Source organism: Scyliorhinus torazame, chromosome 3 (assembly GCF_047496885.1).
Source record: "Scyliorhinus torazame isolate Kashiwa2021f chromosome 3, sScyTor2.1, whole genome shotgun sequence".
Taxonomy (NCBI): Eukaryota; Metazoa; Chordata; class Chondrichthyes; order Carcharhiniformes; family Scyliorhinidae; genus Scyliorhinus; species Scyliorhinus torazame.
In genome coordinates, this window is record NC_092709.1 from 100,710,755 (window position 1) to 100,728,993 (window position 18,239).

The 18,239-nt window shown below is 46.9% G+C and overlaps 2 protein-coding genes across 8 annotated transcripts in view; one reads left to right on the plus strand and one right to left on the minus strand.

The window, feature by feature from the left end:
* gatb (glutamyl-tRNA(Gln) amidotransferase, subunit B) overlaps positions 1-11,213 on the plus strand; it is a 166,294-nt gene extending 155,081 nt beyond the window's left edge. The window contains exons 12-13 of the mRNA XM_072496073.1: positions 6,093-6,227; positions 9,621-11,213. Coding sequence (XP_072352174.1) covers positions 6,093-6,227; positions 9,621-9,746 — 261 coding nt within the window. The 3' untranslated portion in view covers positions 9,747-11,213. The remainder of the gene's footprint in view (positions 1-6,092; positions 6,228-9,620) is intronic.
* Positions 11,214-11,332: 119 nt separating this feature from the next.
* The window catches only part of fhip1aa (FHF complex subunit HOOK interacting protein 1Aa), a 263,629-nt gene continuing 256,722 nt past the window's right edge, over positions 11,333-18,239 (minus strand). For all 7 annotated transcript variants that reach the window (XM_072496072.1, XM_072496070.1, XM_072496068.1 and 4 more), the window contains one exon: positions 11,333-12,571. In XM_072496072.1, coding sequence (XP_072352173.1) covers positions 12,339-12,571 — 233 coding nt within the window. In that variant the 3' untranslated portion in view covers positions 11,333-12,338. The remainder of the gene's footprint in view (positions 12,572-18,239) is intronic.

Below are 18,239 nucleotides of genomic sequence, written 5' to 3' on the forward strand. Positions count from 1 at the left end.
CTGCGCAGCTGGTGCGCCAGCATCCTACTCGCCTTCTCCCCATACTCATAAACTGCCCCCTTCGCTTTCCTTAGCTGCGCCTCCGCCTTCCCCGTGGACAGCAAGTTAAACTCCGCCTGTAATTACCGGCGCTCGTTCAACAGCCCCCCCCTCTGGGGCCTCCGCATACCTCCTATCTACCCTGAGTATCTCTCCCACCAGTCTCTCCCTTTCCGCCCTCTCCTTCTCTCTATGGGACCTAATGGAGATTAACTCTCCCCTAATGACCGCCTTCAGAGCCTCCCAAAGCACTGCCACCTGTGTCATTCGCTCCCACATAATTCTCAATACTCCTCCTTATCCGCCCGCACACCTCTTCGTCCACCAGCAGCCCCACATCTAGTCGCCAGAGAGGACGCTGACCCCATTCCGCCCCCAGTCGCAGGTCCACCCAGTGCGGGGCATGGTCCGAGACCGCAATGGCCGAGTATTCTACCCCCTCCACCCTCGGGATTAACGCCCTACTCAACACAAAGAAGTCTATTCGCGAATAGACTTTATGGACATGGGAGAAAAAGGAAAACTCCTTCGACCTTGGCCGCGTAAACCTCCAGGGGTACACTCCCCCCCCCCCCCCCCCCATCTGGCCCATGAACTCCCACAAGGCCCTGGCCGCCGCCGGCCTCTTTCCCGTTCTGGACTTGGAACGATCCAAGCTCGGATCCAAGACCGTATTAAAGCCCCCTCCCATAATCAGGTGACTTATCTCCAGGTCCGGGATCCTACCCAACACGCGCCTCATAAAGTCCGCATCGTCCCAGTTCGGGGCATATACATTCACTAACACCACCCGGACCCCCTGCAGCTTGCCACTCACCATTATATACCTGCCCCACATTGTCCGCCACGATGCTCCCCGTCTCAAACGCCACTTGTTTACTGACCAAAATGGCCACTCCTCTGGTCTTTGAGTCTAACCCCGAGTGAACCACCTGTCCCACCCATCCTTTCCTTAGCCTCGTCTGGTCCGCGAACTTTAAGTGCGTCTCTTGCAACATGGCCACGTCCGCCTTCAACCTCTTCAAATGCGAGAACACGCGGGACCGCTTGACCAGCCCATTCAGGCCCCTCACGTTCCACGTGATCAGCCTGGTCGGGGGGTTAACCACCCCCCCATCCCGCCGACTAGCCATCTCCCTTTTTCGGCCAACCGCGTGCCCCTGCCTCCCTCCTCCAGCTCTCCCCCCGGCGGCCCCCCCTGCCTGACTCTCCATCCATACCCCTCACCTGGCTCCCCTTCAGTCAGCAAAGCAGCACCCCTTCTCTTTCTCCCCCCCCCCCCCCCCCCCCCCCCCCCCACTCCGCCAAGCATCCGCTTAGCTCTGGTTTCCCCCCCATTGTGCTTCCGTGAGTAAGCTCACCCATGCTGACCCAGGCCGCTCCCGCCTCTATATACCAACCCTTAACTTGTTGCCTCCTTCGGGCCACCCTACCTCCCTCCACTGCAGTGTAGAGGGGCAAACGCCATCTGGCACCTCCCCGTGCGCCGGACAGTCCGGCCCAGGCGTTTCCTGCCCCCTAGCACCGAACACCTGGAAAACAAAACACCTGGAAAACAAGCAAAACAAACAACAAAACCCCCAACCAAACTAGGGCAGACATGCCCATAAACGTATGCTTTACCCGCCGTCCTCCCCTCGGTCCCTCCCCACCCACACATTTCACCCCCATACAACAGTCCCTTAGTTCAGGTCCAGCTTCTCCTGCCTGATGAACATGCCTTGTCTGGGGTATCAAAATAGTGGTGCCTGTCCTGGTATGTTACCCACAGTCTCGCCGGGTACAGGAGCCCAAACTTCACCCCTTTACCGTGGAGGACCGCCTTCGCCCGGTTAAAACCTGCACGCCTCCTCGCCAGCTCAGCTCCCAGGTCCTGGTAAATTCGGATCTTGCCATTCTGCCACTTACTGCTCCGCTCTTTCTTCGCCCACCACAGGACTCGCTCCCGGTCTGCCAAGCGCTGAAACCATATCACGATCGCCCTCAGTGGCTCGTTTACCCTCGGTTTTCTGGCGAGAACCCTGTGCGCCCCATCCAGCTCCCAAGGGCCGCGGGAAGGCCCCCGCGCCCATCAGCGTCCCCAGCATTGTGGCCACATACGTTCTCGCGTCCGCCCCCTCCGCTCCTTCAGGAAGGCCCAGAATCCGTAGATTGTGGCTCCGAGACGTGCACTCAAGGTCATCCAGCCTCACTTGCCATCTCTTATTGAGCGCCTCCGGCCCAGGATCCCGTCCTCGTTCTCCGCCACCTTTCTCCTCACCTCCTTGATGTCCTTCTCCTGCGCCTTCTGGGTCACCACAATTCTTTCCATGGAGGCCAGCATCTCCATTTTCAGCTCCATGAAGCAGTTTTTAAGGAGCTCCTGCTGTTCTCTGGCCCACTGGGCCCACATCTCCTGATCTTCTCCGGCCGCCATTTTGTCCTCCCGGACCTTCTCGACCTTCTTCCCCGGGTTCGCGCGTCTGCCGGCTCTGCTCCTGGTCCTCTCCATGCACCGGGGGGGGGATCTCCCACATCCGTTCCCACATCTGTTCCCACGCCGGTCCCTCTTGTTACTTGCCGCCGCCGCTCCTTTTAGCGGCCCGAAACACCGATCCCGGCGGGAGCTGCCGTTCGCGTGACCTAGCAGGTCATGGCCGCTACCGGAAGTCACCCTTCTCCAGACTCAACATCCACCAATTCCTTCTCTTTGATGAATACTGATGCAAAGTATTCATTTAGTACCTCGCCCATATCCTCTGGGCTCCACACATAGATTCCCTTGCCTATCCTTCAGTGGGCCAACTATTTCCCTGCCAACCCTTTTGCTTTTTATGTACGTGTAAAAAGCCTTGGGATTTTCCTTAACCCTATTTGCCAATGGCTTTTCATGACCCCTTTTCGCCCTCCTGACTCCTTGCTTAAGCTCCTTCCTACTTTCCTTATATTCCACACAGGCTTCGTCTGTTCCCAGCCTTCTAGCCCTGACAAATGCCTCCTTTTTCTTTTTGACGAGGCCTACAATATCTCTTGTTATCCAAGGTTGCCGAAATTTGCCGTATTTATCCTTCCGCACAGGAACATGCCGGTCCTGAATTCCTTTCAACTGACATTTGAAAGCCTCCCACATGTCAAATGTTGATTTACCCTCAAACATCCACCCCCAATCTAGGTTCTTCAGTTCATGCCTAATATTGTTATAATTAGCCTTCCCCCAATTTAGCACATTCACCCTAGGACCACTCTTATCCTTGTCCACCAGTGCTTTAAAACTTACTGAATTGTGGTCACTGTTCGCGAAATGCTCCCCTACTGAAACTTCTACCATCTGGCCGGGCTCATTCCCCAATACCAGGTCCAGTACAGCCCCTTCCTTAGTTGGATTATCTACCTATTGTTTTAAGAAGCCTTCCTGGATGCTCCCTACAAACTCTGCCCCGTCTAAGCCCCTGGCACTAAGTGAGTCCCAGTCAATATTGGGGAAGTTGAAGTCTCTCATCACAACAACCCTGTTGTTTTTACCCCTTTCCAAAATCTGTCTACCTATCTGCTCCTCTATCTCACGCTGGCTGTTTGGAGGCCTGTAGTAAACCTCCAACATTGTGACTGCACCCTTCATATCCCTGATCTCTACCCATATAGCCTCGCTGCCCTCTGAGGTGTCCTCCTGTAGTATAGCTGTGATATTCTCCCTAACCAGTAGCGCATCTCCGCCACTCCTTTTACATCTCCTTCTATCCCGCCTGACACATCTAAATCCTGGAACGTTTAGCTGCCAATCCTGTCCTTCCCTCAACCAAATCTCTGTAATGGCAACAACATCATAGTTCCAAGTCCTAATCCAAGCTCTAAGTTCATCTGCCTACCCGTTATACTTCTTGCATTAAAACATATGCACTTCAGGCCACCAGACCCCTGTTTTCAGCAACATCTCCCTGTCTCCTCTTCCTCAGAGCCATACTGGCCCTGTTCCCTAGTTCTCCCTCAATGCTTTCACGTTCTGACCTATTGCTCCGGTACCCACCCCCCTGCCATACTAGTTTAAACCCACCCGTGTGACACTAGCAAACCTCGCGGCCAGGATATTTATGCCTCTCCAGTTTAGATGCAACCCGTCCTTATACAGGTCACACCTGCCCCGGAAGAGCTCCCAGTGGTCCAGATAACGGAAACCCTCCCTCCTACATCAGCAGTTTAGCCACGTGTTTAGCTGCTCTATCTTCCTATTTCTCGCCTCACTGGCACGCGGCACAGGGAATAATCCCGAGATTACAACCCTGGAGCTCCTGTCTTTTAACTTTCTGCCTAGCTCCCTGAACTCCTGCTGCAGGACCTCATGCCCCTTACTTCCTATGTCGTTAGTACCAATATGTACAACGACCTCTACCTGTTTGCCCTCCCCCTTCAGGATGCCCGCTACCCGTTCTGAGACATCCTGGACCCTGGCATCAGGGAGGCAACATACCATCCTGGAGTCTCTTTCACGTCCACAGAAGCGCCTATCTGTGCACTTGACTATAGAGTCCCCTATGACTATTGCTCTTCTGTGCTTTGACCCTCCCTGCTGAACATCAGAGCCAGCCGTGGTGCCACTGCTCTGGCTGCTGCTGTTTTCCCCTGATAGGCTATTCCCCCAACTGTATTCAAAGCGGTATACCTGTTCGAGAGGGGGACAACCACAGGGGATTCCTGCACTGACTGCTTGCCCCTTCTGGTGGTCACCCATCTCTCTGCCTGCACCTTGGGTGTGACCACGTCTCTATAACTCCTATCTATGACACTTTCCACCACCTGCGTGCTCCTAAGTGCATCTAATTGCTGCTCCAACCGAACCATGCGGTCTGTGTGGAACTGCCATTGGTTACACGTGCTACAGATGTAGTCGACCGGAACGCTGGAAGTGTCACAGGTCTGCCACATCTCACAGTTGGAGCACTGCACCCCGCTGAGTGACATTTAAGCACTAATTAATTAATTTAAATAAACACTTGAATTATTGTTAGATTGAGTTACAATTAACAATATGGCCCTGACGCTAGATGATTTTTACTGTAAAATTAAATGCTAAATACCGATCACTGCCCTCAGGTTTAGTTACTCCACTATCTAGTTAATCAATTAGATTTGTTTAGCAATATTTTTTTTTTTTCAAATTTAACAGATTCCCAACCAGCCAATCAGGTCAGCTTTACTGTGATGTTACTTCAGTTTTCTCCCCCACACAATATGAAAAGGTAATAAAAATAAAAATAAAAATCACTTACCTTCCCAGGATGCTCTCTGGTTCTCTCCCTGCAGATTAACAGTTACAGGCCAGAAGAAAGAGAACAAAATAGTAGGGGGAAAGCACCTTCTCCCACTCTGCACCAAATTACCTCACTGCACCAAATTACCAAGTTCCAATTCCCACTCTGGATGTGTCTCACTCACTCAGAATGTGTCTCCGTCACCTGCGCAAAGCTTACTGAGTGCGCTTTCTGTCTGTCTTTTATACATACCTCAGCTAACCAGGGTGACTCACACTACTTAAGCTTCCGCCGGTGATGTTGTGCCGATAATAGAGAGCGGGCTCGATGAAGGGCAGGGTGTTAAATATTCTTGGGTACAAGGTGTGCAGAAAAGATAGGGGAGGGGGCTTGGCGGTATTGGTCAAGGAGAGCATTGCAGTGATGGAGAAAGGATGTCCCAGAGGACAGAGTCAATTTGGCTAGTGCTAACGAGCAAAAAAAGAATGCAATTACAATGCTTGGTCTATGGACTGCCAACTAGTGAGAAGGATGTCAAAGGACAAATCTACCGGGAAATTACAGAGAGATGCAAACATTATAAGAGTAGTTATAATAGGGGACTTTCATTACCCGCATGTAGACTGGGATAGTGGTAGTGAAAAGGGCTAGCATAGTACTGAGGAATTTATACACCAATTCTAAAAATCATAAGATAAAGAATTGTATAATTTATTAAATCACATGATTAGCTAATTCAGTAGACTATCCATTTACAGAATATGTAAATACACTTTCATAAGTGATTTCAGCAGTAATGTATCTTCGGATTTTGAATTGGTTTGGTAGGTATTTGCTGAACTATGGAAGGGAGAAGGAAAAACTGCAATCCAGATAGTTGAACAAAAAGAATTGGGACTGATCCAAGATCATAAGAAACTAGAACAGATCTGTCAGTCTGTTATTGAAGGTCACCCTGCAGAGGTAAGCTATTTCAACAAATACTGCTGCCTTTTAAGACGTTTACCTGAGTGTCTAAGGAAAAGCTACGACTGTGGCAAATAATTGCTGCAAGATACATATTAATGTTATTATGACCATTTCTTTGCCATTTTAGCTGCTTGAATAATGTATTTTTGTGAGTAGATGGTAATGAAATATTTAGAGATTTTTAATAGCAATGTTAAATAGATCATTTATTACTATGATTTCTCCCTCCTAATGTACACATGGAGATGTTTGAAAGGAAACACTTACTGGGAAGCAAGGACATTAAAGGGATATGAAAAGGTGGGGAGTTGGATTAAAAACAGAGTTGCCATGGCTAACAAATTGGTGGACTATGCTTGAAAGGCCTACTGTTCCTTTATTTTACCATTTCCGGTCCATTTACATCTTGGTGATCCTTGAATTAATTCATAGTAGGAGATCCATGTATCCAAGTGCAGCTTCATTCACTGTAACGGAGTTGAGACTTTGGACCTGCCTGAGTTAAATTGTTTTTTCCAGTGTTATCTCACTTTAGATTGTGTTCATACTTAACCAGGAAGCAGCAGAAACTTGCATTTATATGGTGCCACTAACGTAGTATTCTCTTGCTGGACTTTGAGAAGAAAAATTAAGATTAGTATCTGAATTCCACCATCATGAGCATTGCATAGCTTGGACATCACTAATCAGAGTATATAATAAAAGGAAAAGTTCTAAAATGAGGCAAGAATGATCTACGCATACAATTCATTTCCTCCCCCTAAAACTCCCTTTATGTTCGTATTTCCTTATTCCTTTTTTAAAAAAAAAATTTATTCTCCTCCATTTTCACATTTTCTCCCACATTTACATCCATCAACAATAAATAATAATCAGCAAGATATGTCAGTCCCCATAATAACAACGATCCCATCTACCCACCAACCCCCAAACCGCAACCCGCATGTTTACATAAACAAATGACAAAACGGAATCAGGGATTACCCGTAGTCACCCTTAATCTTAATCTGAGCCCGATCCAGTTCATATCGGGAGGGATCCTCCCCCAATAGTTTTGCCACCCCACCCAGGTCTCCAGCTCCTCCCGTCCACTGCCTCTTGTAAAACTCCTCCCCCCAACCTCGGTTCCTTCCCCCCCCCCCCCCCCCCCAACTTTCCACCCCGGCTAGACCACTCAGACCCTGTTCTGCCAGGCTCCGATGGCCGCAGCCCCTCCCCCCACCTCACTCCCATTCACTGGCCGGCACAAACCGGCCAGCGTGGAGGCCCCCGCCCGGGTCCCTTTCCCACTTGCCCGGCCCCAGGAAAGCCCAAAGATCCCCTTTTAGCACACAAACCCCGCATATCCACCTACACCCCAAAGAACTCTCATTTTGAGTGAAAGTCCCGTCCCTTCCCTTGTCCAAATATATACCACCTTGGATCCTTTAATCTCTACACCCGCGCGCAGTGATACAAAAAAGAAGAAAATACAGTCATGAGGTTACATCGGCACATGGCCATTCCTCAATTTGTCAGTTCTGCCACAGTCCTTCTGCTTTCGCAAACTCCTCCGCTGCTTCCGCCGTTCCAAAATAAAAGTCCCTGAGCTTGTAAGTCACCCTCAGCTTCGCTGAATATACAATGCCGCACCACACCTTGCTAATGTACAGTGCCCTCTTCACCCGGTTGACGGCAGCCCGCCTCCTTGCCAGCTCCACCGTAAAGTCCTGGTATACACGTATACCAGCTCCAGCCCACTTCACCACCCGCTTCTGCTTGGCCCAGCTCAGGACCTTCTCCTTCACCCTGTACCTACGGAAGCACAGAGTCACTGCTCTTGGCGGCTCACTCGCCTTTGGTACAGGCCTCCACGACCAATGAGCCCGATCCAGTTCATATCGGGAGGGATCCTCCCCCAATAGTTTTGCCAGCATCGCGGCAAAATACTCAGTCGGCTTCGGTCCTTCAACTCCTTCGGGCAGCCCCACAATCCTCAAGTTCTGTCGCTGGATCTATTTTCCAGGTCTTCCATTTTTCCTCGCAGATCCTTGTTAGTATCCATCACCTTCCGCATCTCTTTCCCCATCGAGGCAAGTTGATCACCGTGCTGCAATAACATCTCCTTCACTTCCTTCAGCACCTCCCCTTGCTCTCGCACCTCCGCCACTGCGCTCGCCACCTCCGTCCTCACCGGGGAAACTGCCTCCTCCACCAGCACACTCAAAACCTCCCTCATCTCCTTCCTCACCGTCTCCATGCATTTCGCAATCTGCGCCAACTGCTTTTCAAATTCCGCAGCCATCACCTTGGTTATTTCTTCAGCCGTAAGCAGTGCGGCCTTCCCTGGTGCTCCAGCCTCCATTTTTCCTGGTGACCCCACGGTGACCTTTCCACTCCCCGACGGACCTCCAGCTGTTTTTTTTTCGGCCGTTTTTTTGCTCACCCTCGACATCTTTCTTTGGGGTTTTTTCCCTCCTGTGTCTTCACAGTGCCTTCTCCGTGCCTTCTCCCTGCTTCTGCCGCCTCCGTGGACGCTGGGACCGGGCTTAAAGCCCCGAAAATGCTGTTCCAGAGCGGGAGCTCTCCATTGTGCGGCCGCCTCCCGCCCGCCGTCACCGGAAGTCCTCTCGAATTTGTTTTATAAACAAAGTTATTTATTACTAACACTACACTAATGAATAACTAAAATGTCTAAGATGAATACAGTTGGAAATAAATGTCTAACACTAAACTTACAACAGAACTCTAATATGCAACTGCTATCAACACCTTGCAAACACCTTCTCGTATTTCCTTATTCCTAATGATAACATTTTGGTCTTGAGTTGGAATCCTGGTCCGAATGACAGCGTAGTTAGCTACCTGGCAATATATAAGCTGATCGAAGATACCAGTCATCTTTTTCTGGAAAGTGCTTGACCGCCACTCAGTAAACTTCATATTACAGCAAATTTTGAGATCAAGAGTTGAATCTTTAGAAATTGTGACATCAAACTTCTATCTCAGCTATCTTATGGTCTGGCTTACTGAAGTATTGATGAGGTGCAAGGAGAATTTCATCAATTAGACATTGCTGACTTTACCCTGGCAAAATGTGTGTGAAATTCAAAGAGAGATACTTCATGTTGATGCTGACCACGCCTACTGCATAAATGTGCTAAACATTTGGTAGTTTATGTTGTATCCAGAAAACAGATGATTAATCTCAGTCAGACTGAGAGTTACTCGGAAGTAGTGGTGACTGAAGGTATAGTTGGACTGGGGTTGTGTATATAGTCACCTTGCCACATTGTGAAGGCTGAATTTGTCTTTGTAACGCGAGGTAAAAACCTCTGCAACAGTAAAAGACTGGTTATGGTACTATAGATAGATTGTGTTTCAGATATTCTTTAACTTATTTTGTAGGTGTCTGAAATACAGCTTGGAAACTGGAGAGTGTTAAATAAACTGATTGGCCAAGTACAGAGGGTAACACGTGGCCGGGCTGCCCCTACTCTGGTGAAAGCCATTTTGGAAAAGAAACTGTCTTAAAAGCTGCAACAGTGGGAAATCAAGACAAAGTAGAAATGGTCTAATTCAGTAGTTACATGGAATCAATCAGAATAAGATTGAATTTGTCCGAGTGTTGTCTTAATTTATTGCCATAACTTTGGTGGATAATTGACAGAAGCGGTAGAGATATTTGTTTATTCTTCAGGGTTCTGTCACATAAGGATGGTGGAATACCCCTTAATTTTGATATATAATATATATTAATGATGAAACACCTATAGGTTACCTACAGTATTTGCACAATTGTGTCCTTTATTACAATCACAATTGTATGAGATAACAACTTGAATTGTGTAATAATCATAAAGTACAAATGTGTAATTGACTTTGAAAACCACAAATAACCAACAAACTGAGATAGTTCTGTAATTTTGTGCAATGACTGATTTTCTGTTCTTTATTGATCAAATTTATGTGCAGTGTATTGAGATGACTGCTGTTGTTCAGATTTGGACAGTAGCTGGAATGTTTGGATGGCTGATTCAATCTGAGATTTTTATTTTTAAAACCCCATCTTCATCAAATAATTTCAGTTGCTGGAAATACTCCGCATCTGTGGAGAGAAAAAGAGTTAAATCATCGGCAGGCCCACCCAGGATGCTGCACCCCTGATGGGCCGAGTTCCCGAGGGTGTAGACCACTTTTGATCGCAGCGGTCAGGAACCCGGTGTGCCTGCTCCAGACAGTGTCCAGTGCCGCCACATTCGGCCGGGATCCATGCTGCTGGCCGGCGGGGCCTCTGCTAGGGCTGGGGGGATTTGTGGGGAGTGGCCAGTCGTCGCGGTTGGCGGGTTAGGGTTCATGCATGGCTGGCTCAGGTTGACAGCCGTGTGCATGAGCGGCCTGGGACCCGGCCATTCTCTGTGCGATCCGTGGGAGTTTATCTCAGTGCCAGTACCAGCCCTTCACCAGTACTGGAATCGGTGAGGGTTTTGCGCCAATTTTCCTGTCATGAAAGTCCATACGTGCTCCGTTCACGCTGGATCTTAGGCTCACAAATGGAGAATCCAGACCATTGTTTCTCCCTCCAGAATACCACTTGACTTGCTCAGTATTTCCAGCAATTTCTGTATTTGTTGGTGAACTTGGATTGACATTTGACAAGGAATTAGAAATCCTTTTGTAATACTGCTGTTCAATATCCACTAAGCCTGAAACACTGACTCAGGGGCTCGTTTAGCACACTGGACTAAACAGCTGGCTTGTAAAGCTGAACAAGGCCAGCAGCGGGTTCAATTCCCGTATCAGCCTCCCCAAACAGGTGCTGGAATGTGGCGACTAGGGGCTTTTCACAGTAACTTCATTTGAAGCCTACTTGTGCCAATAAGCAAATTTCATTTCATTTCATTATTATTGGGACTTGTAACTCTTCTGTATATAGATGGATTGTACAGATGTGTTTCACTCTCGGAAAATAAATTATTCAAGTATTTGGGTAACAACAAATGATTTGTACCTGCAATGCATTTCTGGTTAGGAAATATATGTTCATCAAAAGTGATAATTAAACTCATTCCTGTACTGCACTTGCTTTTTATACATCCCTCAAATAAATACCATTCAGCACCCATTTACAGAAAATTTTAATGCTGGAAATTAAACTATTGCAATAGACAAAATAAACAATTCTTCAATAAAAGCCCTTAAAATAGCAACTTGCACAGAGACCATGCACTATATTCTATTGAATATACGGAGTTTTAATAAGTTATTTTACTTTTCAAAAAGAATTTAACAACTTATTTATAAATACCATTAACCCTCAGATCTATATAGTCTTTACACCAAAATTCTGTAACTCAAAATCTGACGTTCTAATTTCTAGCAAATATCTGGCAATGTTCCCAAAACATTCAACACAAGGGTTAAAGTCACCGAGGCCTTGATTCGTCCCCTATACTCAGCCACCAACTGTACACACATGAACAGATTTTACAGTATATAAAAAGTGTGCTGAAGGACATCTGAATAAAGTAAACTTCATTTTACCCCTTGCTACTCTTCTGTAGCTGTCATGTTCACCTCTTGGATACTACACTGACACATTTGCGATTTCATAACATTATTAAAAAGGTTCATCAAAAAAAAGCAGAAAAATGTCATTCTTTTTGATTAGCATCTGAGTGGCAGGGTCTCATTCCTCATTGTCCTCATTCATTTGATCTTTGGTACTATTCACAGAGAATTATTGCAGGATAAACATGATCAGACATTTAAAGAATACTCATGTTCACGTTTCAAATCCACCAGCTACCAGAAGTATGCGTTTGTACATTTATAATATTTATATATACTCACACCCCTTAACATTAAATTTAAATGTTTTTGTCCACATAAAAATTCTCATACATTGCAGATTGCATAGAGAGACAATTTCATTGGTGCATTTTCTATGACAATAAGGCCACTGCATTTAAAAACCAAAGTTTCGTATAAATTCCCAGTCTCATTTCATTGAGGCAAAATAGGTCCACTCTTTCTCTCTTCACCCCAATCCAATCTTACTGTAGTTAAGGCCAGATAGAAATACATTATTACTTTGGAAAAGGTTTAAAAAGTAGAATTGCAGAATTATTCTTCACATTCCTCCAGCGGAGTATGAGATAAAATGGAATGTTCCTGTGCAATGGCTGCAAGTTCCTTGAGAAATTCTGTGAAGATGACAGCTGCATTGATGGAATTTTTTGCATGCGAGGAAACTCGAGGAGGAGCCACTGGCTTACTTAAAAGCAGCTGTTGTGCATTTGGGGCAATACCTGGGGGTCTGTATCCATTTTCTGCAACACTTTGACTGTGCTTCATTTCTGCAAGAGGTTTTCCAGGAAAGGAAAAGAAAAATCAGTTATGAATAATGTATATGCATTTTTTATAAGACATTTCATAGTCTTAATTAATTAACTAATTCTTATCTTAATTCATTCAGTCCTTATGCACAAGTAAATATAGAGCCTTTTAAACCCTACTTCATCTTGTACAGTAATTCTTCTGCAATTATAATTCAGATCTTTTGCCCAAGGTCCATTCCATGAAAAGGTATTTAAATTTTGTATTCAGTATTCTTTGCTTTTCTTATCTCTGCTGAAAGCTCTGGATGGTGCAGTAGTTTCAAAGGCGTCACTAACACCTATCTTGCCCATGTGACTTCTGTATATGCAAGTTCCATTGTAGGTGCCAGAAGGCCGTTATTGAGCCAGTACTATCTTCTACCAACCTCCACGAGCTGGCTGATTTCTTTCTCTACTGAACCTTAATGGTAATATCCCTCACAATCAAAAATGGAACTTAATTGGTATACACAGTTTGGTATTGCTAACGGTTGATTTACTTGCTGAACAAGGAATAAAGAAGGATCAAATCGTTTAATAGGGCAAATATTTCTTTCAAACAAAATGCTGGAAACACTGAGTTAGTCAACATTTATGGAGGTTAATGTGATTTTCACGTGACTGGGCAATTCTCCTTTCCATTGAAGTTAGTCTATCCACTACTGCTAGTTTTCTGCCACTGCTAAAAGTGTAAATTACATCCAAGTTTCAGATGTAGATCCTTCAGAGATCTCTCCATCTACCCTCCCACCCACCCCAAAAGAACAAACTAAATACTAGTGATACTGCATGGATGATATAAAGACAAATGAAGTTAAATTGCCAAGGACCAGAAAACAACAGTAAAATATTTTACAGGCACATCAAGTAAAAAAAAGATGGTGATGTGAGTAGCACCATTAAGGAATAGACTTAATATTTCTCATTTATTTTATTACCTGTGACATTAGTCAATGATTATTTTGCTTTGATTTTTGTCACTGAGATGGAACAAGTAGACACTACATTGAATGATGAAATGAGCAATGACATAAATGCATTTACAATAAGAAGGGATAAAATGAATAAATTAATCAAACTCGAGGATAAACTTCCAGTCCGGATGGTTGCATCCACACATTTTAAAAGACCTACAGAAGAGGCATTACTACATAAATGTAATAATTAGTTAGATAGGTGTAATTCCAAAGGACTGGAGGATAGTTTATATGTAGTTCCAATATTCAAAGGGACCGGACATTCCCATGGAATTATTAACTGGTCAGCCTAACATTGATGGTTTTTTAAAAAATCGAATCCATAAAAACAGAGAATAGAAGAATATCTAGAAACAAAATATATATCAAAAGCGAAAACTAGAAATGAATGGGTATGCATAATCAGGAAAGCATTCCTTTATTAATTTAGCATGTGGAAAGTCACAGAGTCGAGTCTTGTCAGTGGACACTCCTCTACAATGCAAATTATTGTTTGGACTACACATTTGGGTGGTCGTGGCCTCCCCACTGACATTGGATGGTTGCACAGAGGCCTTGGCCAGTCCGGAACCGGATTAAAAGGGCCCACCGTCGCCAAGGGAGATTGAAGTTGAATGGAGGAGCAGTGAGGTCTGCAATGAGAGTGGTTTCTAATGGATGTTTTATCCTGCCATAGGTCCTCAGCTAGTACTCCTCAGCATAATGGGTTTAATCATATGGGGTGGCATGAGGGAAGGTGCACTGCTGGTGGGTTGAAGGGTTCCTTGAATAAGGGCGGGCTGGGATTCGAGCAGACCTTGCTTGCCTGTTGCAATTACCTTCCTGATGTGGGGCTAATGGGTGTTGTAATGTTGCTCACACCTGGGAGCAAGGGGAAGTGAGTTGGCTGAAGAGTACCTGTGATGCTGCGATTGTTGAACTGAGTTGCACATCGATAAGTTTGGTTCCATACTGGTTAGCAATATTCTGAAGTTGAGTACATGAGAGCAAGAGCAAGGATTCTTAGGGCGGGGCCTGTAATCCCTGTGGAGTACCAGGCAATTTATTGAAGAGGTTATTGCGGGTTTTAATTTCTGCAGTCTTGAGGTGCTGGCTGTATATGAGGGTTCCTAGATTAAACAGGGTGGTGATCATGCTTCAGTCTCTAGAAATCTAGGGCAAGGCCCAGGAGAATTGGGTGCACAAGATGCAAATCACCTGGGTTTGTGCCTTTGGGGCACCCTTTGCCTTTACCAGTAGCACCACCCCTCAAGTGGCCGCCTCACACCTCAATATTCTCTTCCACAAGTGCATGATGGGTGCTCCACTCTGGGACAAAGTTCTTGCGCTAGAGATCCAATTTTCCTGGAACAAGAGCCCAGGTCTGTGCAGCCTAGCACAGACGGCTAGCGTGCATTCTGGGTGGTGTAGTCTGCCCTTGGCCACACACTCACCCACCCACAGAGGCGCCAGCCCATTCAAGGGCTCCAGGAGTCAACATAGGGAGGCCAGGAGAGCAGCACCAGTAGTGAGGCCTTAGGCAGCTTGCCAGTTTCATAAAATTCCCAGGCTCAATGTGAGCTAGTGTAACTTTTTTTTCAAACATCTGTATATTCGAGTTTTTTTGCCCCAAACTAGCAAAAGCAAAATCATCTACAAGTAAGTCAATAAGTAACCTTAAGGTATGGCAGGGCAGCTTAGCCACATGGAATGCCCATCCTGTAGCACCTGGGGAGCTGTGGATACTTCACATGGCCTATGGGAATACATGTGCAGGAGGTGTCACCAGCTGCAGAAACTGGAGCTCTGGGTCTCCACGATGCTGAGGACTACATGGATAGCACAATTATTAAAGTGGTCACATCACAGGCTAGGAAGGAGTGTGCAGACCGAGAGGGATTGGTTGACCACCAGAAAGTTGAGGACGACCAGGCAGGTAGTGCAGAAGTCTTCTGAGTCCATCTTGCTCACAAACTGGTTTGTCATTTTGGACACCGGTGGTTCCTCGGGGTGCAGCGAGAGCCAAGCTTGGGGCATCACATGTAGCTCAGCTGCATGGGCAGGAAGGAAAAAGAGTGGACGAGGAACAAAGGTAGGGGATTTTATAGTTAGGAGAAAAGATAGGCATTTTTGTGGCCGTAGACATGACTGCAGGATGGGATGCTACCCTCCTGGTGCTAGGGTCAAGAATATCACAAAGCGCAAGGAGTTCTTAAGGGGGAAGGTGAATAGCCAGAGGTCATGGTTTACATTGGTACGAATGACATAGGTAAAGAGGGATGAGATCCTAAGAATAGATTTTAGGGACCTAGGTAAGACATTAAAAAGTAGGACCTCAGAGGTAGTAATCTCCAGATTACTACTGCCTGGGTGGGGGGCACAGTGGCACTGTTTAGCTGCTGCCTCACAGCACCAGTGACCTGGTTCGATTCCAACCTTGGGTGACTGTGGGGAGTTTGCACATTCTCCCCCTATCTACGTGAGTTTCCTCTGAGTGCTCCGCTTTCCTCCCACAGTCCAAAGATCTGCAGGTTAGGTTGATTGGCCAAGTTAAATTTCAGCTTTATGTCCAAAAGGTTAGGTGGGGTTACTGGGATAGGGTGAGGGCGTGGATCTAGATAGGGTGCTCTTTCAGAGGGTTGGTGTAGACTTGATGGCCTGAATGGCCTCCTGCTTTTATGGGCAGAGGTTAGAGATGATGAATGTGTGGCTGGAGAGATGGTGTAGGAGGGAGGGATTCAAATTGGTGGGGTATTGGGGCCTGAATGGAACCTGAAACAGCCAGATGGTTTGCACCTCAGACTAATATCCATGCTAGAAGGCTTGCGAGCTCTGTTGGGGAGGGTTTAAACTAGTTTAGAGCGAGGAGGGGGGGGGGGGGGAGCGGATACCAGAGGGTAGATTCAGCTTGGGCAGAATCCGAAATGATACTGGAATGCAGAAAATTAGAGAGAGAGCCTGGAAGATAGAAAAAACAAAAGCTAGGAAATAGAGTGTGCCATGAGTATGCACTTCAATTCAATGAGTATAGCAAATAAAACAGAGGTGTTGAGGGCAGAGAGAGAGATGCGTATGATATCACAGCTGTTACAGAAACGGCTTAGAGAGGGACTGGAATCGCAGCTCCACATTCTTGGTTACATAGTTTTAGGACGAGATAGAAAGGAAGATGAAAAGCGTTGGCAATTCTGGTTAGCGAAGCAATTACAGCTGTGAGGAGGGATGATATGTTAGACAGATCATCAATTGAGGCCATTTGGATTGAACCTAGGAACAAAAAAAGGGACAGCCACATTACTGGGAATGTACTCTAGACCCCCAAACAGTCAGAGGGGCATAGAGGAGCAAATATGTAGGCAAATCTCTGAGAAATCCAAAAACAATAGGGCAGTAATAGTAGGGGGTTTTAACTACCTCAAGATTACCTGGGATAGCTTTAGTGTAAAGGAATGGAGGGAACAGAATTCTTAAAGTGTACTCGGGAGTTTGTTTTTCGGCCATGTAGTAAGTCCAACGATAGATTTTGTTTTGGGAAATGAAGCTGGGCAGGTGAAAAGAGTGACAGTGGGAGAGCGATTTGGTGGTAGTGATCATAATTCAATTAGTTTTAACATAATTATGAAAAAAGGCGAAGATAAAACAGGAGTTACAGTTCTAAATTGGGGGGGCACAGACAGTTTTACTAAGCTGAGGAGTGATTTAGTGAAAGTGGACTGGAAACAGGTAAATGTATCAGAGCAGTGGGGGCATTCAGAATAAACATGTCCCCACAAAGAAAAAAGGTGGGTCAGCCACATCTAGAGCCCCCTGGAAGTCAAGTAGCTTACAGAGTAATAGGCAGAAAAGGAAAGCTTGTTTCGGACACAAGAGAACTCAATACTACAGAAAGTTGAGAAGAGTATAGAAAGTGGAGGGGTGAAATCAAAAGGGATATTAGGAAAGCAAAAAGACATGAAAGAATATTGGCAAGCAAAATCAAGGAGAACCAAAAGATGTTTTATGAATGCATTAGAGTCGATCAAGCACGTCGTCACGTGGCCGTTGATGGAGATCGTCATTATAGCTTTCGCAAGCGTCCGGGGCCGACTCTGGTCCAGAGTCACCGAGGCCAGCTGCAGTAAAGGAGAGTTCTGGTCGGGCAGCATGTAGTCGGCTGTGCTGGGGGCCTGGGCCCCATCCAAGATGGCGCCGGCCATGGGTCGCACATGGAGTCCGGGGATGCAGAAGATGGCGGCGGCGAGGGACAAAATGGCAGCGGCCACCCGTCCAGCGTGGTGGCCGGGGGGGCAAAATGGCCACGCCCGTGGGTCGCACGCGGCCTGAGGATAGGGGGGTGGCGGTGGGCGCTGGACGGCTGGGGCCTGAGAAAGGGGCTGCCGATAGTCGCTGGAGACCGCGGCCACGGCGCGGGCCTGGTAGACCCCGACATAGTGGCCCTTCTTGCCGCACCCTTTGCAGGTGGCGGTGCGGTCCGGGCGGCACGGGCGGGGATGATTCACCTGCCCGCAAAAAAAACAGTGTTGTCTGGCGGCGGTAGCGGGCCGTCACGCCGCAGGCTTGCGGGGTTAGAGGGAAGGTCTGGGGGGCTGCCGCAACGGGGTGCCACGCAGCCCAGGGGGCCGCCGCGCATCCGGGAGCAAAAGCCAGCGTGTTATACGCAACGTCCATGGACCCCGCCAGGGCCCGTGCCT